The sequence below is a fragment of the Haliaeetus albicilla genome, chromosome 9 (assembly GCF_947461875.1).
Source record: "Haliaeetus albicilla chromosome 9, bHalAlb1.1, whole genome shotgun sequence".
In the NCBI taxonomy this organism is placed as follows: domain Eukaryota; kingdom Metazoa; phylum Chordata; class Aves; order Accipitriformes; family Accipitridae; genus Haliaeetus; species Haliaeetus albicilla.
The window spans coordinates 6,771,105-6,796,033 of NC_091491.1; the positions used below are offsets into that span (position 1 = coordinate 6,771,105).

Below are 24,929 nucleotides of genomic sequence, written 5' to 3' on the forward strand. Positions count from 1 at the left end.
CTGGGCACTGACAGCCTTCAGTGGTCAGGGTTTAAAAGTAGGTGTACCAGTTGCTTGCAGCCCCAGAATAGCGAAGATTAGGTCATAATATCTATTAGAGCTTCTTTCACCCACCTTGACAAATGGTAAGCAAGGTTTTTCTGCCTGAACCAAGTCAAATGTGACCATAATCCATGGCTGGGCAATTCCTCAGCCATCAGCAGTGGTCTATCAATAGAGAGGAAACCCCTCCTTATGAAAACCCTCGAACTCTCCTTACTAAACCATTCATTTCTGCAAATCCACATTGCCAACAGACTGTTTGCTTGCTTAGTATTCACACACCTCTGAGTTAGACTGGAAACAGATATTAAAATACCCATCCAAGCGCCCAAGTCACCCAGCTCTCCCCTCCGGCTATACCACAGGAGAGGTCCCCACCGCGCACTCTGCTCGAGGTAAACAAATAATGCTCCTGCCAGGAGGCAGGGAATCAATATGCTTCCTTCCTTTGCGGTAAATTATGTCCTGATTAAAAGCTAAATGAGCTGAACTCAAACGTCAATTACCATCAGAAAACATCAATAAAATATGTTGTTACTGTTTAATGAGGTACCTGTTTCTTCATCCGTCATTTCCCTCGGGGACACTTACTTGGCGTTACCGGAGAGGCTGGAGGCGAAGTGTGTGGCAGGGCGGACATTCCCAGATGCTCACCTCGGGATGGAGATGGGAACCTGCCTTTGCACCGGTATTTCTGTGCAATGACACACAACTCTTGGCTGCCAGAGCTGTGCCAGAAGGGTCCTTAGAAAAATTCAAAGTTAATCAGGGCAACTACAGCCTCACCCACAGACTCTGCTTTAACCCCGTGGGAAGCTCAGCTGGGTTGTCTGCATCCATGTGGCACCAACAGCATCCAGGCACAGGCAAACTCTTCTGCCCGCAGCTAGATCGATGTGACACCAAGCCTGGACAGTGTAAGAAGTGGTAAAACCTGGACAGTGGTAAAAAGCCATGCACACCAGCAGGACTCATTAGGACTGCAAGCACTTGTTTGAATTATTAAGCAGCGTATTGTATTGTTCACAAAATAGTCCACAAGCTTGCCAGCTCTAGTGACAGCAGCTCAGCAAATGCTTTCTTCAGTTGTTCATCCTTCTTCATCACAGTTTTTCCGAGCTATATTCCCCATCCTGTGATTTTCTGGGAGCAATGGAGAAAGTCTGCTTGACCTAAATTGGTTTTGTGGCGTGGATTGCATGTGAGTGGCTCTTCGACGTGCTGCTTAGGTGACATTTTTTGGAGGGAAGCGACGCATTAGGAGACCAGGGACTCAATTCAGATGCTCTCCACATTTGTGCGCTCTCAGTCTCATTATGCTCTATCACATCGACAGGGCTGAGAAGCAAATCCTTCCTGTGTGTTAACAGACTGACTTTTCTGAAATTTCAGAGCACTTTCATCCAGAGACCAAAAACTGCTGCCTCTGACAACCCTCTTGGAAAGCTGGTATCGGTCTGCAGGCAGAGGAGCAGAGCACACAGCTGACAACCATTCCTTATACTGACTTGAGGGTCTATGGAAGAGGCAGGTAAGATCTGGCTTCACCACAGGAGATGGCGCAGACGGGCAAGTGTGAAATGAGGAAAGAATATTTTCCAGAAGACAACCTGAAACCCCCAAGCACCTCACGTAAAAATGTATTTTTTCTTTTACGTCAAGGCGGAGCTGCTGAGCCCCAGGGGCTGCCACAAGACAAATATTAGACCCTTCTCCAAGAGACTTCACCGACACTAGAAGTGAGCCTTGCTCGTCATGGCCAACAGCTGAGCATCTCTTATGGCTCTTTTTCTTGCCCACCGTGAAGGCGAGGCCACCAAAAAGCAAGGTGAGAGGAGCCTCTTCTCTGTCCAGCCACAGAGCATCAATGGGAGAGTCAAGAGCAGAGGCAGTGGGGGGTCGCTGTCATCTCCTATGGGTTTTTTCTCTAGAGAAGAAATTGGGAAGAGAAACAAAGAGGTGGGGAAGAAACAACTGACCCACTGTTAGGAATTGGTAGATCCTTCCAAAATACAGCCACAGACCTTTTCCTTCTCTTTTTGGCATTAAAATACTTGTGCTGACCTGCCCCCTTCTCTTCTGCTTTGGATTCAGCTCTGAAGATTACTTTGGCTGCTTGGCAACTGCTGCCTTTTGAGAAAAGATGGGGCCACCGTGAAATATCTTTTCCTGCTACTAGTTCTTTTTTTAATCTTCTGCTCCAGCTCAGGCCTGCGTGACAATGCCCATCACTGACAACTGGTGTCACCCAAGATGCTCTCGACTGCTCGGCAGAAGAGGGGAAGCTGTGTGCACGCAGCGCTTCGTGTGGCACCTGACATTTTGGAGGCATTGCAAAAACCCATCTCCAAGCTGACAAAATCCACCCTGCGGCATTTTGGAGGGTTTGCAGATGGTTATGCAGTGGTTAGGAAAGGTCGTCTTATTATTCTGGGAACTGAGCGAGGGGGCAATTCTGTCAGCCAGTGTTGAGATTTTGGGTTTAAGCAACCCAAAAGAGATAAAAAGATAAAAGTCACCCTGGCCATGCTGGACTTTTTTTTTTTTCTTTTTTGAAAAGCCTCAGTCAGCTCATCCAATAACCATTTGTGTTTATACAGCCTCTTTTATCCCAAATTGCACTGCAGCATTTCGGAGACTTTCGAATCACAGATTCTCTATTCGTTGACCCCCAGATGGGATCAGTTAGGTAGCTGGGAACGTGAGAAAGATTTCTTTGTCTCTTCACACTGCAGTAAAAGTTGCACACATTGCCATGCCTTAGCCCATTCCCATAAACTCCTTGGTACTTTTTAATCCAAGGGAATTTTTTATGGCACTGATAACAGGGTGGGCCGGGTGGGCTTCCCCAGGCTGCTCCCACACACCTGCCTCTTCTGCACCGAACAGGCTTAACTCCCATCACCAGCTGAATTTCTCCTTCAGAGACATAACTGGTATAAAAGTCTGCAAAGAGATACCTAATTCTCATAAGTAGGCCATCATTTTCATAAATTAGCCCAGGCATCCACTAGCTAGCCAGAAAGTGGGGTTACCCCATCACACACTGCCTCGGAGAGGGAAAAACAAAAGCAGCCCAGGGGTTAAGGGCAGACAAACCCTACACACACATGCCCCTAACAAAAAATGACAGTGTCTTGCACAAACACAGGCCAGTTCATCCTACAGCCGTGACACTGGTGCTGTGGGGGAATACAGATTCAGCATCTTTTACAAGGCATTATTGCGTGAAATATAGTTAATCTATCTGACATTTTAACATGTTTTTTATAAAGGACAGGAACACTCTCCCTGGGTTCCTACACCATGAAGTGCACTTAAATAAAGGGTTGCATCCTGCCCCTTCCCCGCTGATGCTGGTGAGGTGTATTTTTTTAAAAAGAAAAATAGATGCCAGGAGAACAGTGCCACGGATCAGGCTCTGATTAATTGCTTGACATCCCCATGTGTAAACGGGCTGAGTGTCGGGGAACGAATTCATCAGGCAGGGAGGGACGAGGACGGTGCAGGAGCTTCCTTGCATCACTCGGGGTTTGGACAAGGAGGCTGAGGCAGGGCTCATCCCCTCTCCCTCTGCACTCCCATTTCACATACGAAACCAATAACTTGCCAGTAGTGGTACCATCATAGCCCATCTAGACTTCACTGTTATTCCCTTTTAGCCTTAATATAAAAAAAAAACCTGCAAAGTGCAATTTTCCCCTGTTTCCAAGGCAGTCTGCTCAGCTTTAGCTCACACATAGGGGCTTTAGAGAACATCTCTCTTTTTGTGAAGAAAAGATGAGCAGAGGGCATGACACATTAAGTTAGGAAGGAACCAGAGTTGTCGTTAGTAGGGTCTGAGCTTCGCAGCCTGTTTCATACTGCAAGACAGTTTAATGTATTGCAGATGTCTTAAATACCCATAAAGAGTGATCTTCACACTTGGAGCAAGACCAGCAAAAAAAAAAAAACAACCAAAAAAACCAACCAGGAGCCATTAACACAGAATACAATTGACTTAGTTGCATCCCTATCATCCCCTTTGCTTTTATATCAGTTATTTGGGGTTTTAGAGGGTTTTCATTCATAAATCAGCTTCCTTTTATGATGTTTCTTACAGCAAAGAACAAATAATACTTAGTGCTCTCATAGCACTTTGCATCTGGAATCTGAGAGCTTTGCAAGAAGCTGTGTGAGATGCATTTTCCTTGTGCATCTAATAGCAAAAGGAAAAGGTAAGAAACTCGTTGAGGCTGACAAGCTCACCCAACAGACTGTGTCTGAGTGTCCCTCAATGTGTCATCACTTCATACCTATAATTTCAGCTCGTACTGCTGTAAAAATGAGTGTGATGTCAGAAACTTGGAATGATAATTTGAATTCAAGATCAAATAATAACACGCATGGTGGAGGAGCTGGATTATGTGCTTGGTTTGGGGATAAAGGCACCGAGTTGGTGGTCATGGTATCCTGACTATATTCGTCCTATATAAACTGAGTTTATTAATACCGTTTTAGCCACATGTCACAGCACACAGGATAGTAAATACGAGGAAAAATGCTCATTTTAGCTTCAATGCATCTCCATCAGAAATAACACATTTTAAAAATGCAGGGCATAAAAAACCCAATATCATCTGTAAACTCAATCCTTATACCACGGGGCTGAAGAAGAGTATGAAATAGATTATTTCATGCAGGTCACAATAACCACTTTTTCTTTCCATACTTTCTTGTTTTCATGGGTGACAATTCACGTAATCAAACCCATACTGCAAACCTGACCAATTCAGAACTCACGCAGGAAAAGACATCCGAGCCAGGGATGCGGCTAAGCATATATTTCTCAGATGACACAGGAGCAAACAAGAAAATAGATTTTCACTCTATCCAGAGCTACACAGGCAAAATACATTTTGTTTCCAGTCCCAGCATGTCACCTCTCCAACTACACCAATTGCTTAGAAGAGTTTTTAAATGCCCTCTCTAGCACATTGCTGTCACCATATAGCTTGAAACACTACGAATTTTGGTGGGGCAACTGAGGACCACGTTATCTGTTGTACACAGCTTCCACCTGGCCACTGACTGGCAGAAAAGCCTTCTTCCACAGAAAGCAGCAGGATGGGGATCAGCAAAGCCAAAATCTCACTTTGGACTTACTCTGGGCACCCATCAGGGGTTGGAGGAGCTTCCACGGTACATCCCCAGGACAGTAAGATCTGGTGCAATCAAACACCCCAAGGTCGCAAGGGAAAAAAGCAGCCTTTGCTCAAGGCTTCACTTTCTCCTCTCCCCTGGCTCCGCTCAGTGCTTATCCCATGTTCATCAAGTCCTCAAACCAGAGGAAAGCCTGACTCACTCCCTATCACAGTCATCAGTCATCCATACATGTGGCTTTGGTCTGTGGAAAAAGAAACCGGTTTAATTTTCCAATAGTTTACGGCCAGATATTCCTGCTGGCAAAAAGAGCTGTGAATTTTTTACGGGGGCCCTTTGCTCCTTATGCATTTGTGTTTTCAGCTCCTTTGCCTGGAACAACTCCCACTGGAAACCTGAGCGGCTGGAGGAAAGATATGGGGCATCAGGGCAGCTCTGTCCCACGCCACGCGGCTTTGCTGAAGTGTTTTGTCCCCTTTCCCCGTTCACGGGGCAACCCTGGACAGACAGACAGACATCATAGGGACTGAGAGCACCAGCTGCCTCCTTACTCTGGCACCGTGTTTTGGAAAGGGCTGGCTTCAGGCTGTGCCTATAGCTGAGCTGTTTTGTGAGGAGCCCGCCTGGCACCTTTCCACGGGGCTGGGGTTTGAGAGAGGCACAAGGATAAAAGACTGTCCCAAGGTCATTGCCATGGGGAAGAAAACACTTGTTCAAATGTCTTTGATCCTATGCAAACACCCCCTTGAAGTGACGTTGGAAAACTTGCTGCACAATATGAGAGTTTCCTGAAGAGCAAAGGTTTACAATAGCTGCACAAAGCGATAAATACCAAGTGCAACATCTACGGCCGCCACTCAACACAACGTTCACGTGCAATGGCAGCATTTATTCGACCTGAAAGCTTCCCCACCAGATAGCAACCCGGCAAGCCACAGCCAGAGCTGGGCGGTTGCTCTCGCACGGCTCCATCGGCATTTCTGGAGACGCCGCGTGGTTGTGCTGCAGGCGCGTCCTGGCCCCTCAAGGAAGGGGTACTCAAGACACCCGGGTTCGGTTGAACTCCCTTATATGTTTGTAAGTAAGGACGGGACCAAATCCAAACCCTGACTTCCAAGTGATCTGGAAAAGAGTTTTCACTTGGCTGCTTTAGCAAAAGTCACCCGAACACAAGCGCCTCGGGGAAGGCTGAGATCTCAGCGGGGTCTGGAGAGACATGATCCAGCCTTTGCACGACATACCCTGACATCCATACGAAAGCTCACCCAAACAATTTCCGCACTCGGGCTCATTCAAAGCACTCCAGGCTCCTCCAGCACAAGTTAAATTTTTTGCCTTGCTGCTGGTTTGAATTTACTTGCTGGAATAAGCATCCACTGAACTGTGCTGAGCCGCAGCCACGTTGGAGAGCCCAGGCCAACTTTTTTTCTGGCCATACAGACCAGGACATGTTTACCCAGAACTTGGAAAAACAATTCAACTTTTATTTAGCTCAGAGGAGAGACCAAGGGGTCACCTTTAAGCTAAGGGTGGTATAAATAGAGGCTGAGTGAAAAAAGCAACGTACAGAAAGTCGAGGAAGTGCTCTCTCCAGGAGGGAGGAGGAAAGCAAGACCCCATAACCCTGAGCAGACACATATTTAATAGAGCAGGTTAACAGGGACCAGGGTCCAGGTCAGTCCCGTTCTTCAGCCCCATCCGTGCCACCTCTGTACGGACGTGGGCAAGCTCACAGCTGCCTCAACCTACATATTCATGTATATTCGTGCCACGGGATGCAATGGCGTACCTTCAGCAGGCAGAGCAAAAGCCAAAACTTCTTCAACACTCCTGGCCCTGAGCTTTCTCCTGCTCTTGTATGCCGCTGCCAAGTCTCTGTCAAAGAAACTGCAGGGAGGGAAAGTGGTCTGGGGAGAAAGAGGACTGGATGCTGGAAAATAACCCAGGTGACTAAGGCATGCAGGGTTTTGGGGACATAAAGGAAATCAGTGTCTCAGAAAAACACCACCAAACACTGGGATGAAATTACTTTTCACCCAGCATCCTGAGCTGCCAGAACAAAGAGGGTTTAAAGCACAGCCGGTAGCACCCAAAGCCCAAGCAAGGCTAAGTCACGGACCAGGAGCTGCAGCACGGTCCTGCTGTTGCTGGACTTGCTGTCTGTCACCTGCACGATCCCTGCTTTCCACTCCAAGGCAACACCCGTCATTCTCCCAGGGATGCTCCAGGGCTTAGCAACTGTCCGCGAGCCCCTGTGGCTCCCTGACGGAGCGCCTCACTGCCCGGCAGAATACGGCGATATTTTCTTTGCTGTATTAATACAGCTGTTGCCGCTCTCACGCGAACACGTGCCACCTGCCAGCGTTTCCCAGAGCAGCCTTGTACGGGACCGCTGGTCCGGAGAAGCCATCCCTTGCTCCGGGACCAAAGCAACTGCGTGGTGCAAACCCCGAGCTGTGCAAAGGAGGGAGAGATGACCAAGTGCGTCCAACAAGCGGCATCTCATGCAGAAGAACCACCTCAGTGCTGCATGGGCTGGATTTGTGTTTGCATGTTTTACCACCACGGTTTGCTAGAAGCCCATGATTCAGTATTAGGAGTTTGTATCTCTCTGCTTACACTGGCGCTAACTTCTTCACGGCCTTTAGTGCCAAAAGAAACGTGCAGGGAGACATGCGAAAGCAGGTATTCGGCAGCGGAGCAGTTCGCCTTTGCATGAGCGGCCTCGGGTTATTTTTATGAGGACTGCAAAGCGCACACTTGGCTGCAGCTCACCATTAGTCTCCCAGGGCAAAACATGGAGGAGAAACCAGCTTAGTCACGACGCTTTGGAAAAGGGTAACCTCAGCGGGGGAACGGGGCCTCTCTGCCTGGAAACACGCCCGTCAAAATAGGTTTCTCCAGTTTCCCATCTCATTGCCCCATAGGGGAGGAGAGAGGAAAGGATCTTATTCTCCATAAGAAAAGGGAAAGGGATATATTGGTATCCTTGTAGAGGTTTAGCTACGCAGCACAGGGATGTGACTGTATCTTGAGCTCACGCTGTAGGACATGGGACATCCTTCCTCAGTCTAGGGATGGAGATTTGGGTCCTTGATGTCCCCAAGCCATGTCTGCACACTGCTGCACTCGCTCCGCCCTTCCCAACACAGTTTATTGAGTGTAGAGAGTTTTATGAAGCACTTCCAGAGCCAGTTTCACACTGTAGCCCAGGCAGACACACCCCGAGCATCACCACAGCCTTTCCCCAGCAAAATTAAAGAATTGTTTAAATATTTAAAAAAAGCAATTTCCCTCATTTTTAAATAGCAGCGGAGGCTATTATTAAGTAAACATCCACACGAAACAGCAGTGAATGACTCTGTTCCTTCATACACTCTTACAGGAAATTAAAGACCCATTATTAGCACTAAGTACAGGAGAGTGATGCCTCCAGGTCCCAGCTGGGACCCCTGGCCCATCACACCAGGTACATCACACTTATGGACGGTCCCTTCCCAAGAAGAGCTTAAAAATGCCACATGCAAATAAAAGGAGGCATGAGATGGGTAAACGCCTTGCAGTTCAGCAGCACAGACGAAAACAGATGAGCCAGCTCTGAGTTTGTTGTCTCCAGGAGGGAAAAACAAACAACCAACCCTCCCTCCAACAAAATCCAAGGATACAGAGTGCAACAAGTGTACTCTTGGCAGAAATTCAGAGGTCTGATGAGCTCGCTGGGACCTGCTGGGAGATACACACATCCCCTCCAGGAACATCTAAAAAATATCTGGGGTTCACCGTGTGATCTCCAACAGTGGCTGGGTCTTGCTCAAATGTCCCCTCCCTGAGATGCTGCTGGGACGTTGGTGGTGCTGCCCTCAAGGAGGGCTGCAGAAAGGACGGCACCCCCCTGCATCACAGGGATGGACCCACAAACGTCAGGTACGCACCCCGCTTGGGGCATTTGCACCTCTCCTCCCCGCTCCAGGTTACGTCAGTGTACGAAGTCTTACATGCTGTAATGAACCTGGATGATTGATGCCATGTCGCTGCTCTAGGAAGCTCTTTGCCAAGGACAAAAAGGCATGGGAAGGGTTTGGAGGGCAAGGAGGGAGTGTGTTGGGAGGTGGTTCCTGGTGGCCCTCAAACAGAGCTCCAACACATCTGCAAGCATGACCAGAGCCAAATGCAGGTTATGGGGGTGGAAGGGCTCCCTTTTTGCTTGAAGTGAACTTTTTGGTAGCTTATTGGTTCCAGACAGCAAGTTCAGGGAAGCCAAGCAGCTCCCACACTCCCAGGGAAGCTGTTACAATGAAGACATGCAAACCCTCCCTTGGGCTTACTGGAAAACATCACTCAACGTCTTCCTACAATTCACACCATTTGTTTTAAATGTAACTTTAATTCCTGACAAGCAACATGCAGGTGAGAAGAAAACACAACCATGATAGATGAGCCTTCAGCTCCCCCACCACACTCGGACCTGTACCAGCCAAGATGAAACACGGACAGAAATGTCTCTTTAGGAGGAAGCCCATTCCTGGGAGTTTCAAGAGGAGTTGAGGGAGCATCACCGACGACAGCTCCCGCTTGCCCTACAGCCTGCATGGTGCTTTGCAGAAGAAAGGTATTTCCTCTGAAAGGTGCATATCTCAGATATTTGCAACTGTTTCATCTTTGGTGCACGACATGTCACCGTGACTGCAGTGCTAGGACACATCACATCAATTTAGTGCCATCCTCCCAAAATTACAGGTAGGGAACTGTAGCACAGGAGGACTAAGAGATCAAAAATCCCCACACATCTGATGCCACCTACATCTCCCGCGATCGCTGTCTGGGAGCTTTCGGTCTTCTCTCTTCCCGCTCTTCCTCCTTATCCAGTGTGTTTTGAGAGCTCAGACATTTCACACCTTTCTAAGCCTACGCTGCTCTGCAAATCAGATACTGACAGTATTGCTTATTTAAAAGAAAGCTTAGGGAAAGAAACCTTCATTATCCAAACAACCAGTGGCCACCATGCAAAGTCACATTTACCATGGAAGGGATGGAGCCAGCCTGGGATTTTCAAAAGCCCTTATGCTGCTATAGCCACCAGCGAGCAAATGGGGCCAAGAGTTTTAAAAGCCCACATCTGCCTGGGGCTACATTCACAGAGAAACCTGCTCATGTCAGAGCCCAAACTGCAGCCCATGGAGGCTGAGCTTTTTTGGAAACCTAGCCTTGAAGGCACAGCCAAGGACTCTCTCGTCATTCGGGGTCAGGATAAATATCGCACAAGGGCGAGGAACGGTCTGTTATCCTTGCGAGGCCAAAAGTGTTCCTGATGGGGTAAGGTCTTTAACACAGAAACACAAAGTGGCAGAAAGCAGAAATAATTTGCAAAACAAAGTGCTAACACTCAAAGTACTAACATTAGGTGAATGGCAGCCTTGGTCAGCTGGAAAGCCCGATACTGTGGAATCAAACCACGATCTCTGAGCAGGTCCTCTTCGTCCAAACACACACAAGCACAGCAGTAACCGGGAGGCTTTTTCCCTGGCACTCAGGGAGAAGCTCTACACTCCCAGCAGACCATTTTCCTAGCCAGCACAGTTTTAGAGGTGTGATGAGACCATAGTACCTACCGGTTTGGGGCAGTGGATGTATCTAGCAAGGCTGATGATCAAGTCATGAGTGATTGGATCCACCAGGTTTCGAAAGCTGGCATATCGATAGAGGACGTCATCCAGAGAGGTCGACTCCATTCCTAAGTCCTGCAGAAAACAGTGTAAAGGAGCAATATTAGACGTGCTACAAAAGCCAGTGCTAGCGCAGATCTTAAAATTAGCCCACGTTGGTGCTCCCCATGAAGAAGCCAAGAAGAAAGTGATCCCCACCAGCACCCAATGCAAGCAGGGGACACATAAGCATGTCACCCTGGTGCAAGCTGCACTCCTATGCTTTATCTGCTTTGCAAAGAGGCGTTAGGGCTGCAGGATAAACACCCTCATGCCACTCACGAGCCATAAATCCACCAAACAGTATGCTTGCAACAACGTAAAATCAAAGATGACTCCAGAGAACACGACAGCTTGATCAGCATGAAACTGGAATTGGAGAATAAATATAGCATAGATGTGCTCCAGGTCTGCTGTGCATAGGGAGGAAAGAATGAACCTAAAATTGCAGCAATGGAAACAGGAGGATAAATTGGGGGGTTTTGGGAAGAGTGAAGTGCTGGACTAGATTGCCTGGGGAAGGGGTGGAGGGTCTGTCACTGGAGACTGGACAACGATGTGTCAGGAACAGTTCAGATCAAGCTGATCCTGCCCTAGGGATGGATCAGACCTCCTGAGGTCCCCTCCAAGACTATTTTCTATGATTTACAATCCTTAGACATAATAATTTGAGGAATTTTGGCAGACAACTCATCATTGTATGAAATATGTTAGTGCACAGGGGCGAGGAGGGGAAGGGTTATATATAGTGTACTCCTTTTACTTCAAATATTTTATCTCCGCTATGTTTTGTTCCTCAGCAGCAGCCGATCGGGGATAGGACAGAACTCCTCTCAGATGAACGCACATTGCAGCGAGGTCCACTGCCACCCCATAGGATGGCCAGAGCCAGTCCATCCAGGAGATGTGCCTCACAGGTCCTGTCCAACACCGGAGCTCCAGGAGACCTGGCTCATCTTCCAAGCCTGCCTTACTGGGTGAGCTTAAGCAAGCCATTTTCCTTTTGCCTTTTATTTTTGAAAGGAATAAGATGTGTATTTCTCTTCAAAGGCTTGCTTTCACTCTTAAAAAATGAAGCCCAGAAGCAGCCTCCTCTATTTGGTATGGATGGGATTTAGCAAAATGAAGACCCATGGGTCTGCATTTTAGGAAATTCGTCTCTCCTTTGGGTAACGCATCCACCTTCCCACAGCAGAGACACCACCACACCTACCCCAAGGCATTTACTTTCCAGATGACCTCTACAAGACTCGGTGGGCAGGGACAGCCCCACACCGAGACCTGCCTGCCACTCTGCCATGCGTTTTGGCAAGAGAGAGCCCTTATGCTACCAAAACAACGTGGAAGCAGTTGTTTGATAGCCACCACTGAATAGTGGAGATGTAACTTGGCACGGAAGAACTGACCACCAGCGTTGCTCCAGTGCAAACACTTGTGTAGGAAGTCACAACCTCTGGTCCTTCAAGCCCTCAGTGGCAAGGGGAGCTGGGTTTGTAAGCTGGTGGAACTGGTCCAGCTCTGAGTGTCTACTCCTGCTTCTTGAACCAAAACCCAGCACAAATGAGGAATCATTTCAACTATCCATGAAAAATCAGGCAATGACGAAAAGCTCATATCTGTATCTCCAGTAGCAGTGAGAAAAATTACTCCTGACCCCCAAGAACAGCCACGCTGCAGACAAAGACTTGTCCACAACTGCATCAAATGCCAAGTCCTCCTCCCACATAGCTGGTGGCATCTGGCATGAGGAGTTTCATGATATTTGAAAACACATGTGTGTCTGGGGGTGAAAAGGCCTGCTGCCCAGAAATGGCAGCGCTCCCAGGGATTAATTATGATGCCATCAAACCAAACTGGTCCAGTTCTACAAAGAATTTCAGGCTGAAAATTGCTGAGCTGCAAAAATGAAATGGAAGTTTCAGGTGAAGAAGGAATGAGCAATGCAAGAAAGATGCATAAAGGGGAAAGCATTTGGTGCTCTGCTTGTCTTCTTAGGGAAAACGAACCGGCTACAGGGATGAAATACAGGAGGGGACCCTGAGGGCAGGGAGTGCTGTCATGTGGAGCTGGGGAAACCAAAACATAAAAGTTATTTAAAAGGTGCCAGTAATAGGAAGGTGCCATTTGGCCATGTGGGAGTCTCAGTCTAAGTAACTCAATTAAAAAAAAATTGAAAAATGTCCGACACATAGCACAGGGCTGGGACAATCTTATTCACAATCATCCTGCAAAAAGCAGCCTTCCTGACTCTCTTTTTATTTATAGTTTCGACTAATAACTTGTTATTTATTGAACATTTTGCACTTCTGCAGAACTTGCCATGTGAGGACATTAGAACATCTCACAAACACAAATTGCACTTATCACTCACGACCGCAGGTACTTACATTTTGAAAGGATGCATTTAAAAGGAAGGCATCACACAGAGGCATTATCTCCCTTACAGAGCTGAGCAGAGCAGCTCAGTGAGATGTTAAGCCCTGCAGATGTGAGGAAGGAGTCCATCTCAAATATCTGCTACAGCCAAAGCACTGCAGCTCACAGCCCTCACAGTATAAATGCAGCTTTTGCCCAAACAAGTAGAAGTGCAGTAGGGTTGGATATAGCTGCTGTTGTAGGAAATCAAAAAATCAACATGGCAGTAAGAAAGTAGCTTTATATGGTCTAAAAACTCAAAAAAAAAAAAAAAAGGGAAAAAGAAGATAACCACAGATCTAAGTAATCTCCCTTTGTACCCGTACACACGGATAAGGACCAGGCAGAAAAATAGAAATACAATTCAGGAGCTTCAACTATCAGAAATCCATGATCCCTGTCAGACCCAGGACACAGATTGGGACAGAAACGCGTGGCTGAGGGTGGGGACTGTCCCCAAGTCCTGATGATGATGGGTTTAGCTGTGTGTTAAAAGCACCCCAAGACAGCCTTCCTCCGGCCGATTCCCCCCGAGCTCCAGGGTTGCAGTTTGCAGCTCATCATTGACAGCCACACACGCAATTTGTTAATAATTTACATGACAAAGTTCCCTTTCTCCTGCCCCCAGTGTTTTAATACAGCAAATCCAAGCCAATAACACTCTTGCAATAAACTGGAGCCTGTCCTGAGCTCAGAGATGCTCCAGCCCCAATGAACCACATGGGAAGGCACATTGGTTGTAGGTGCTGATGCTCTGTGACTTCAGACAGGCTGAAAATTATCATCTTCACTTTAAAAAAAAAAAAAAAAAAAAGTCTATTCTGCCTTCAGACACTGGCTGTAGCAGCCAGAGGGATCTCGCATTGCATGCAATTACAGCTCACGCCACAAACGAGGTGTCAAGTCTTCAGCGTACTGGTTTCCTTGTTATTTTTAGGGGCAGCACCGCAGCACTGAGTGCGTTAACACCGGCTTTGACTGCAAACACACCATTTGGTAAAAAAGAGCCAAGACAGTTAAAAAAACCCACACAGGTAGGGCTATTGTCCCTTGCCAGGAGCACCTAAAAAGCCCCAAAACAACAAACCCAACTGGCCACAAAACCCAACTGGCCAATGCGCCCACTGATTGCAAACATCCCTAGTTTGAAAAATACAGAGGCTGAACTGATTTATGAACTATCCCACAGCTTCTGCCAAGTTGGCACTTAAAAAAAAAAAAGAATTAATCTCAGCATTGAGATCTAGAGCTAAGATGAGGGCGTGTGCTGTGCTCTCCAGGAGCAGCACTGTGATGGCCATGCCAGCCCACCAAGGCTGCTCCGGCATGGTTGGGTTTAATTAGGCCGGAAAAACTAATTCCTTTGTTCAAGACCATCTTCCTCCTCATGTATTTCTGCAGCGCATGGATCCACAGGTGATGGCACAGAACCGGGTGGGTTCAGGAGCTCGGGCTCCTTTGCAAGAGGAAAAAAAGGGAGAAAAAGAAATTGCACAGATAATGTAGAGCAGGGAGTTCCCCAAAGGAAACTCTCGCTCTTTCAGGGAAACACTTCTCCTAACAGCAGTGTGGATGTTCCATTCCCTGTCTGGTAAAGCTCAACATTAGGATTAAGCAGACATCAAGTAAGAGCTGGATTTGGCCCATGGTCATATGGCATTGCTGGCAAACACCACGCACTACCGAAGGAGCCGGTCTGGGGGCATGGTGGAGGTAATCCCACACACGCAGCTCTTGACACACTGGAATCTTTGAGGATCAAACCAGGCTTAGCATCTTGCCACTTCTCTTGAAGCATCTCAAAACTCTGACAATTTTGTCTTAAGCTAAAATTAAAATGTAGAACCAATAAATCAGAGAATTTCTCCTCCTCTCTCCTGGGAGAGCTTACATTTTTCACATGAAGTATTCCCTCCTCCCTCCTGGTACACATTTTTTATGCACAGATGTCTTTCTCAGCTGCTCCCTAAATCTCTCTGCCACACCAGCATTGTCTCTTTTCCACCACATGTAATATTTTAAAGCCACTCAAGGCTGAAACTTGTTGGAGGCCAAGTGATGAGCTCATCTGCAATTTAATAACTTAACACCAGTTCATGCTGTCAGCAGCAAATCACAAATCGCTAGCTTTGGAGAAAACGCCCAGCATCTGGCTCGAGTCACTTGGGGTTTTTTTCAGCACGTTCCCTTTTCCCAGGGGATCTTTACCTGGATAGCAAGTGCAACTTCCAATAGGTAGGGTATAAGGGTTTAAAATTATGGTATTTATGAGCCAGGCAGGACCATGGCTTTCTTGGTGTAGGCTGAAGGGGTGTTTTTCTAGTGTGCATCCAGAATCCTGCACCCTGCTGAGATGGTTTGGGAAGGTTTGTGCACGTGCAGCAGGAAAAGGGGAACATCTCTGCATCCCTGAGCCACCTCGAGCTCCGGGAAGACATTTCAGAGCAGCACATTCAACAGCACATCTACCCCCATGAGGCAGCCGGCGCTGATGCCCAACTTGAGCAGGATTTGGGATTCACGACACGAAACAAGTAGAGAAAGTCAGGAACACAGAATTGACTGAAAGCAACCCAAAGGCTGCGAGTGGATCACAAAGCACCGGGGAATAAGCGGCCGAGCCTGACGTTAGGCAGCTCCCTGCAACTTGTTCTGCTGCCCTTGCGTTCATCTTACCAAACCGTGCCCTTTACTGAGCACATCAGCTAAAGTCTTGCTTTGCCAGGCGAGTCTAAGGAGTAGGCAGAGGAGATCACTTTGGGGCTGAACAGAAAAGCAAGAATCTTGCTTAATTCATTTTGCTGTGCATCCTCCCTGCCATCACCCACGACCTTCCTGCAATTTATCTGATTTTTTCCAGCTTTAGGAGGCCAAGAGAAAGCCAAACCACTTGTCAGTCCTTGGGGATGGCTCACCCACTGGAAGGAAAGCTTCGCACAAAAAACCCCAAACAAAAAAACCTGTGAAGGAATTAGAAATTTAAATCAAAGAAGTCCAGCAGAAAAATGCAATGCCTCCCTCCACGGCAGCCAGCAATGGAAACTTCCCAGCCACAGCCATGAAAGGCATAGGAGAACCCAATTATTTTGCAAAAACACTGAGCCAGGTGAGAGCCCACGCATGGTCAGTCCTGCTGCCTCACAGAGCTGATGCTGTGCTAGACGGTGTCTTCAACCTGGGTCCCTTTTGCAAGCAACACCCACAGAAACAGCCCTCCCACCCAAAACCCAGCCCCAACTAAGAGCCCACCATTGACTTCCCCAGGCCAACACTACCCAAGCAATGCTGTTTTCCCAGTGAAAAAGGAAAAATAAATGCAAGGCATTTGGGAGCTGTACCCTCAGCTTATCTTTCCTTTGTGCCAGGTAAAACAACTTGTTATTCCCCTTCTGCTGACTGTCAAAAATTGCAGCACAACAACAGCTAACAGTTGAGCAGCCGGCTTTTGAAGCTCCAAGTTGTGTTTCCATGAGACGCAGCATCGTGTAATACTCCCCTAAGCCACAAGGAACCATAAACAATGGAAGCCAAGCACATTTTTGCTTATTAAACTATTTATCACCGCAAATTGAATTGCAATTACAGGAAAATTCAGCAGGTCCACGTGAGAAGTCCTACAATAAAGCAGATTATGCTGTTGCTGCTTTCATTAACATGGAACGAATACAGTTACCAGCTGCCCAAATGAGGTTACTGTGTAAAATATCACCCCAAGCTCCTGCAATCACAGCTGCTCATAAATAACCTGATAGCTGCTATTTTGGCCAGTACCTCTTCCAAAACTGTTTCTTATCTCCACTAATAGCCAGGGCCACATAATGAATTTCCAAGCGGAGAGGTTGGTATTATAAACAAGGGTCGGGCATGAAGGAAGAGAAGGATTAATATTGTGCGCAATCAATCATCTGCAGCAACTTATCTGGGAAAGATGATTTCATGAGGTGGGCATTAGCAATGCAGTGAGTAAGGTCAGCTCAGAGAGACAGGCATGTGAGATGTGACTCAACAGCAAGCACATTGTGGGTTGCTCAAAGGCTACGGGGTTGTTTTTCTTGACGGAGGACATATTTAGCTGCTCAATCCCCACGTCTTGTGAAGTACCCCCTTGAAAACAAGCAAACAAAATATTTCTTGCCTTTGATCCTTAGGATGTTCGACTCCATCACAAGACCTCCGATGTCTGGTTGACTTAGGAGGTTAGTAAGCCACAGTAAAACTTGGTATTTATGGATTTGCCAGCTGCAATCAGCCATGGCTGGCCACAGCGTCCAGAATCAGCCTCCACCTGTTTTGCACGTGATAAGCCCTCCGGCATTTGCTTCACAGCTAGTAACTTTGGTGCTGCTTTACTTTCGTATGAGATAAGACCAAGCAATGTGGAAGTGCATTGCTGGAAAGATTATCTGCCTGGTGCATTTATTGCAGCCCAACAGCTCTGGTCATCCACGTACACCCCTTATAAACCATGCATTTATACGTTGCAATAAGGTGTTTTACACATGCTATAAACAACTTAAATCTGAACTGGGGATCCTAAGGAAACACAGCTGAAATAATCACACTGTCCAGCCATCTCCTCCTCTTCCCCAAACAGCTTTTTAACACAGCAACCAATTTCAAGGGTTGGGAGAGAAGTAAAGCATCTGAAAGGTAATGACATTCCAGGTTTTGGGAAAAAACAGACCTCAGCAATGCAAAGATGCCCAAGTTTGCACCTTTGAAGAGGGCAGGCAGCATTTAGCAGCTACATGTGGCTTGGCTGTGACCGGTGGGACCAGTATGTCTGGAAGGGGCATTGCAGAAGGCACCTTGGGAACCTCCAAACAAACCAGCAATTGCTACTGCAAATTTCTATGTCTAATCCACCCAAATGGTGCAAAAATGGAATTTAAATATGTGGGATATTTTCTGTTTAACAGAGTTAATTTTCATTTGGAACCAACGATTGCTCATTCAAGCCTCAAGTGAGGGTGCAGTTAGAGAAGAGAGTGAGTGTTTCAGGGAAGAAGTAAACATTTCCCTAGCAGACTGACTCAAATAATAAATGGTGGCAGCTTGAACCCCCTCCAGGAGGCTGGAATTATAGAAACTCGAAGAGACAGATTAATGGGCAGAGATATGATGCCGCCATCCAGATAATAAACAACTGCGAATAAGAGATTTGCAGAAGAATGCGCTGCATTTATTTTAAACTGTGAGGCAAATGCAATTACCCCAATTGGAGTTTGGCCAGACCACAGCTAACAGACTTCTTTAGGAAACTGCCTGTGGATGTTTAATGAGAATAGATAGCCTCAGCTACCCACCCCATCTTGATTTACGGAGCCAGTGGGATCCCAGTATAGAAAAAGCTTAGAAACATTATTTGGGGAAGGTGACTCCAGGATTTGCTTTGAACAATTCAAGCAATTTAGATCCATCACTGCCTTTAACACAAGCATTTGTCTTAAGCTCACAAAATATTATTCACTCATCCCTTCGAAACCAGCGGGAGCTGCCTGCATCCTGGTTTCCCATTTAACCTGGTGCATCAATCTGGGGCTCCAGCCCCAAGCCAGGATCCTGCTGGCCACGCAGAGCCTGCACCAGATGGCTTCTGGTGGGACTTGTCACTTCTTCCTCCTGCTCCCCAGATGGATGGGTGACAGCAGCAACCTTCCAGCAATACACCCCAGCCAGTCTCAGCCCTAAGGTGCAAAAGCCTCTTTTGCTCTGCACCAAAAACTCTCCCAAGGACAGCGATTCCCCCAAGGTCTTCCTCCTGCAAAGGAAAGACAGGGGAAGAAAAAGGCACAGGTCTAAGGGCAAGACACAGAGAAGGCTGTGAGCAAACACATCGGTCCCTCCAGTTTGCCAACAGCTGAGTGCAAACACCGAAGGGCCGCTCTCATGGGCTCCTCGCCTCCTGCTAGCCAGCTCCACCCAGAGCCCACCACATTACATGGCTAAAATCCAAGGAAAAAGGCTAATGCATCAACCCTGCAAGACACCCACCCTATAAACTCTGCTCTTGCTGCTGGAACTCCCATTAACAACTCTGCGGTGAAGCATTAAGAGGAAATATGACAAATTTAATCAAGCATCTTCCATCTTTGTGTGTCTGCTAAACGAGCTTGCTGGAGCAACCCAGATGCCAACTGGAGTGTCCAAACCACAGGTCAGAAGCAGAACTTCAATTTATCATCCCTTTTGCTCTCTGACTAGTACCTTTCACTATTAAAGGCAGTAGGGGTTGCACAAGGACTCCTGCCCCGGCACGGGTCAGCGGCTGATCCCCAGGATGAAGGCTACGCACCAGTCCCGGCCTTGACCGCACTTGCTGCCGGCTGCCAGCTCCTAACTGCACCGCTTCTCCCTGCCACCCCACATGCAAAAAACCACTTATTTTCCCTTGCAAAAGTCTCTGGGATCTCTGTCGGAAAACAGACTTACAGGACAGGGCGCATCTCATCTCCTGTCAGGTAAGGATCCAGACTTGTCACCTAAGTTCAGTCTACTGTCAATTCATATGAAGATGGTGATTCATCCTATTCTAAGGCAGCTGGGCTGAGTCAGTCTCTGGATGTGGCTGTCTCTCAGTTATCTGCCAAGAAAAGCCCCTCTAATTAGCTTATCCTAGACATTTAATGTTTAGGCAACTGGAGCAGGAAAATCCCACTCGTACTCTTCTTACCTTTGTTTTCCAGCACAAGCAGCATAGAGCTCTGCATGGCTTTTGTACCCACTCTTCCAGCAAAAGAACAGCCCCATCTGTTTTGCAGCTGATTACCCACCAATACTAGTTACATTTTTAAGTTTTGCTTTAGGCCCCACTGTTTTGTTGGAGGTAGCCAGGAGCTCAAACAACTCTTGTCCTTGGAAGGTGACAGTAGAAGCCTTGTGGGCACTGAAGACTTTTATTTGTGCATGCAGACATTGTACCATGTTGTGTTCACATGCACTAAATACACACACACGTCTTTATAAAAACTATTTACAGTAACAAAAAAAAAAGGCAGAACTGAGATCCTTGCAGGAAAGGGGAAGAGATTTCCAAATAGAAGATGACACTGTCAGATGAGGAGGAATCACTTGTCTTCATAATTTCCACTGCCTGTTAGACACCGCCCTGGTGTCTGGGCATACAGTAAGTGAACGATTCCCGACACAAGAGCAGCATTTGCAGTCACACACCTTCCCCTGTTTGAAATTACAGACGAGTCTCCCCGCACATGCTACGATTGATGAGAGTTCTTGGAGCAACACCGAGTCTACAAGCACCTCGTGCAATCTGCTCCTTATCCCCCACCTGCACGTACTGCATTTCATTAACAGTAACAAGACAAACACCCTTGCTTTACACATTGCAAATCTCTCTCCTAAAGGATATGCTAAGAAAAGAGTCCAAAAATCTTAACTCAGATGGCCCAACCTTAATAACGGATCAACCAGGCAACAAGGTTTGAGCGACTGTGCTGTCTGTCCATCCTTCCACCTCTCCGTCCTTCCCCAGGTAACTCTGTGTGTCAGCCAGTCTCATTAAACTCTGGGAAAGGGGCAAAAGTCGCAAAGGTAATTGACGCCCTATAAGTTTTGGGGAATCGGTGTCGGGGGAAGGAAGAGACCCCGGTAAGGAAAGGACCAGGACTTGGCTGTGGCAGCAGATGGATGGGCAGGAGGACAGACGGTCTGCACCTGGGCTAGATGGTCCACAGCTGCCATCAGGGTTGCCTAGCATGGACCTCAAGGAGGACACTGGGAGAAGCTGGATTTTCCTGGAGCTGAGGTTTGGCTGATGTGATGGACAATCAAGATAAGCCTGCAGGAAAGCCAGCCTCACCCGGGCCTGCACTGGGGACCACCCTCTTTTCTAACGGAAAAAATGAGAGAATGGGAGTCCTCACCTCTGACTCTTCCCTGCTCTAATCCAGCCACCTTCTCCAAGTCGCCCTCACTTCACAGATTAACAAAACACGGCAGGAGCTGCCTGGCTCTGGCATTAACTCTGTTGAACCAGCCTCCAGTTAGTGTGAAAGCAGAATTTATTATCTTGGCCCACTTGAGCCCCATCTCCTGTTTCCAGCAGCTGCCACCGTGAGAGATTTCAGGATAGGTCAGCACGGGTCTCCTTCTGATGTACAACGGTGCAATCCTGCCTGCCGGGTGAAAAGCCCTCTGAGTACAGCGTAATCAGCTGTTCCCAGGAGCAGGCGATCCCAATACAGCCAAGTACAGAAGGAATTGTGAATCACGGTTGAAAAGTCACATTTGCTTTCCTACCCATTCAAAAGGCTGCTTTCTGAAGATGTTCCCTCCCTTCCTCAGCCAGGAGAGCTGTTGCAATCCAATGATGGAAAAAGAAACTTGATAATTTCAGGGGATCAATCAGGTCTGTGTTAGCAGTGCTGCCAAAAATGCTGAGATGGGGATTACCCACCCCTATCCGATACGGGGTTTTTGTTTTGATGTACAGCTCTGCCAAGCAGCAAGCACGCAGACAGCCATGAAAGCCACCGGGAAACACTCCCACATCATCCCCAAGTACTGAAATTTCCAGGCACATCATGCTGAACTTGCAGTGTCAATAATGATGTTACCATATCACCGGGAAGTCTCCTAGACCCCTCCCACCACCCAAAAGAAATCAATCCGTTACTGCACATACAATAAGAGCTTGCAATCCAATAACTGCTATCTAAAACCTGGTTTCACTTCCAAGCCCTGGGTTGATTATTATTGCATTAGCTATGGAGGGACCGCTCAATGAATGCTAAGCTCTACTTCAAAGGGGCTAAATTTCAGCGGTGGAAGACTATACAAATGCTTTGACAATTGCTTCGGGATCCTTCAAAGCAGATAGGTGCTAGAATAAAACCTAAGATCTTATTGATACAGGTGTTAGTAAAAATAAGCATCAATGATTCCTCAGCACAGCTCTTTTCCAGAGTAGGTTATTCAAGGGAAGTAATTTAAGACATCTTTGTGAGAGAGAAATATTCAATTAACTCTTTAAACCAGCTGCCATGGAATGATGTGAATGTTACAAAAAGATCATTTAAATGAACAAAATGCAGCTGACTCCAATAAAAACATGGCAAGCCTTTTTTTGTGCCATTTATACCACTGCAGGAGCCTGGATGGGACAAGTGCAGGGACAGAAATGGGTTCAGATAGATAGCGGCAAGGGAAAAGCCAGACACTGCAACGCACACCACCTGTGCTGCCCAAAGCGCACCAAATATGCCTCCAATGCACTGCCACCCTCTTGGGCTGCCATTGGTACCTCTGGAAAGCAAACACATGGCTGAATCAGAAGGCGAAATGCTTTGCCACAGCCAAAACCATGCCCCGGTAGGCAAGGCAATGGGTATGCTCCTCTCCCGTCTTAGCCTGAGCACCCCATCCTCTACATAGGCACCCATGGGTGCATCCCGCAGGAGGAGAAACAGGAGCACGTGCATGTCCCACAACGCGCACAGCGCTGCTGCCCTTCCCCAAGCACCCCATGTTGGTCCTGCTGCTGCCCCGAGACTTCATGCCCTACCTCATTCCTCCCAAAAACAAAGTTCTGTCGTCTTCTCTTCCCCCCACCCAAACGTGCACCAAATGAACTGCACTGGCGTCTCCACATTGGCCAGACCGAAGCGTCAACCACCTGAAAGCGGCTGAAGGAGAAATCTTAATTCCCTGATCCACAACAGGTCTTCTCATTTCAGTCTTGGTTTGCAGGCACATGGACATCCGAAATCCGGGTCTATCATTGGTTTTCTACCAGCCACTAGAGCAGAGTTACTCTTTACAGCTACCTTGCTGCACTTAACACAAAAATCTGGCTACATATCACTGCAGGAAGACATGTATTACAGATTTCGCACTGTAAAACCTTAGAGGGAACAAGATACAGGTAGATTTTTAGCTCAAAGCAAGAGATGAGAAAATAGGGTTGAACTCGACATTGAAATAAAACCTCCCTGCCCCTTTTTTGCATTAAGACATATTCTGAGTTAACAACAGCCTATTCCACACCAAGCATAAAGCCTCTTTCTCCGCTTGGTACCTTCTCAACAGTTAAAAGAGGCTTCCAGCAAAGGAGCAAAACAAACAAATCCCACAGCACCAAACTCATTTTCTTACTTAAGACAGAGCAACAGGAATGGAATAAAAATAAAGGTTTCCACAGCTTCTAACGGCTTGCCAAGAAGGCCAGCATCGCACAAGTAATTAATATGGACAACATGAATTTCAATTCTTTCATTTGCAAATCCAGCATCACAGTTAATCTCAAGCATGGACAAAGTCCATTAATAAAGCAGATTCGTGTAATGGGATTCAAAGCAATGGCAAATCAATACATAACACACTTGTATGCTAGAATAATCTATGCTTCGCATAATAATCACGGTAACTGTAATGATGTGTATTTATATGGAGACATATTCAAGACCAGCCCAGGCCACCTAATGAGCTCAGCAGGACTTGTTCTCCCACGGTGGGATGCAGCCAGCACCGGGGCTGAGCAGCCACAGCAGAAATACCTAGGAAGAAAATCAGATAAATGTATGCGTGAAGCGGTTGCGACAGGGAGAAGAAATCAGGGAGGATGCTATTTAACGCAGAGGGTTGGCACTCTCCTAACCTCACCCAAAAAAAGAAAAAAGGATATATTGTGTGCCATCATGCCCTTGTGATTATGATAAAAAAAAGGCTTCCATCGCTGGACGGACATGCACACCCATGGTTCGTTATCATCCATGTGTTCCCAAAAGCCACACAAGGGGCAGGGATTGCCCGAGCAGCGCAGGGAAGGGACAAACTCCTCAGCAATCCCATTTCATGAATTAGACTTGGAGCTTTTGGCTCGTTTCTCTCCAGACACTGACAGCAGGCGGTTCAGAAGCAGTTTCGTTAAACACCCACCACACACGCTTTTGCACAGATACCCACCACGCTGAGCCGGCGAGCTATCCCCCTAATTATGGGATGATAGCAGAGACGCTCTGAAACCAGCCACATCCACACAGCTCCAGCTTAGGGAAAAGTAGGGGTATCACCCACTTTGATTAACTCCTAATCAAGCCTGTGAAATGCCTTTTTTGCAGGAGCTATGCCTAAAAGCACGTGAAGCCAAGCTGATATGTAGCACGAGAGCTAAGGCTGCATCCAGTGAGGCACGTCACGCCTGTGCAGCACTTGCTTCCAGCTGAAGCCCCAAAGGATGCCTGGCACCAACATCCAGATGTGGCAAGGGTTTCCCACTAGCACTGCGTTGCCCGTGATGCTCCAATCACTGCCAAGCTCCACATCTGCATAAAAAGATACTGCAAAGGTGTCAGAGCTGACTCCAAATAGAGAGGTAGAGCAGAAGCTGTGGAGAGCTGCTACCCGCTCCGTCCCCATCTGTTCCTTCTGCTTTCAGGCAGGTTATTAAATGACTTTCCAAATTTAAAGACTCCCTAGGTCTCACAAATGATGGAGTTATTCTGGGTTTGGGGAAGTCCTCCCAACCCCGTCCATTATCAGAGGCAGGAGTCAGGGCTCTCCACATTAGTTGCTGAATTGCTGCATGGGCTTGGGCAAGAAACTGAATTTCACTTTTCTTCAGCTTTCCCAGCAGCAAGACGGAGACAAATCCAATGGAAAAAGGAGCAA

The 24,929-nt window shown here is 47.3% G+C and overlaps 1 protein-coding gene across 1 annotated transcript in view; it reads right to left on the reverse strand.

Moving 5' to 3' along the window:
• The window catches only part of LRRC75A (leucine rich repeat containing 75A), a 95,589-nt gene that overhangs the window by 51,323 nt on the left and 19,337 nt on the right, over nucleotides 1–24,929 (reverse strand). The window contains exon 2 of the mRNA XM_069791304.1: nucleotides 10,794–10,922. Within this exon, the coding sequence (XP_069647405.1) occupies nucleotides 10,794–10,922 (129 nt within the window). The remainder of the gene's footprint in view (nucleotides 1–10,793; nucleotides 10,923–24,929) is intronic.